Source organism: Apteryx rowi, unplaced genomic scaffold (assembly GCF_003343035.1).
Source record: "Apteryx rowi isolate R43461 unplaced genomic scaffold, aptRow1 scaffold_431, whole genome shotgun sequence".
NCBI lineage: Eukaryota > Metazoa > Chordata > Aves > Apterygiformes > Apterygidae > Apteryx > Apteryx rowi.
The window spans coordinates 374046-374591 of record NW_020450685.1 but is presented as its reverse complement, the minus strand read 5'-3'; the positions used below and the strand labels follow the sequence as shown (position 1 = coordinate 374591).

The 546-nt window shown below is 55.7% G+C and overlaps 1 protein-coding gene across 1 annotated transcript in view; it reads right to left on the bottom strand.

Moving 5' to 3' along the window:
• The window catches only part of EN1 (engrailed homeobox 1), a 3157-nt gene extending 3057 nt beyond the window's left edge, over positions 1-100 (bottom strand). Inside the window, exon 1 of the mRNA XM_026076447.1 lies at positions 16-100. Within this exon, the coding sequence (XP_025932232.1) occupies positions 16-100 (85 nt within the window). The remainder of the gene's footprint in view (positions 1-15) is intronic.
• Positions 101-546: the final 446 nt, after the last annotated feature.

Here is a 546-nt window from a genome sequence, read left to right as displayed (position 1 = left end):
CGGGCACGCTCTCGCCATCGCTGCCGCTGCCGCTGCTGCTGCTGCTCGCCGTGCTGCTCGCCGAGTCTCGCTGGCTCTGCCCCTCCGGCTGCTCTTCCATGCTCGGCCCCCGCCACGGAGATCGCTGCCTTTCTCCCTCCCCCCCCCCTCCCCACACCCCGCTTTATGCCCACCCCACTTTGCCGGTGGGTGGTGGGGTGGAAAAGGGGGAGGAAAAAAAAAGGAAGAAAAAAAGGAAAAAGAATAAAATCCACTTGTTGGGTTGGAGCTGAGATTTTTTTCCCCCTCGCACGGACGGATCCAAAAAAATGGGGAGCCGCTCGAGAGCTTCTTTCCCCCTTCTACCGATCAGCTTATATTTCCACCACCACCACGAAAAAAAAAAATGTATGCAACAGCAACGCGGCCCCCCCAAAAACCCTCCCCCCTAAAAACAAAAAATTCCCTTTAAAATCTACCCATCTTCCTACAAATGCTGTAGGTCTGGGTTCCCCCAAGTGTCATGCTCCGCTTTGCCCACAGATCGGGCTTGGCAGAGCCTTTAAT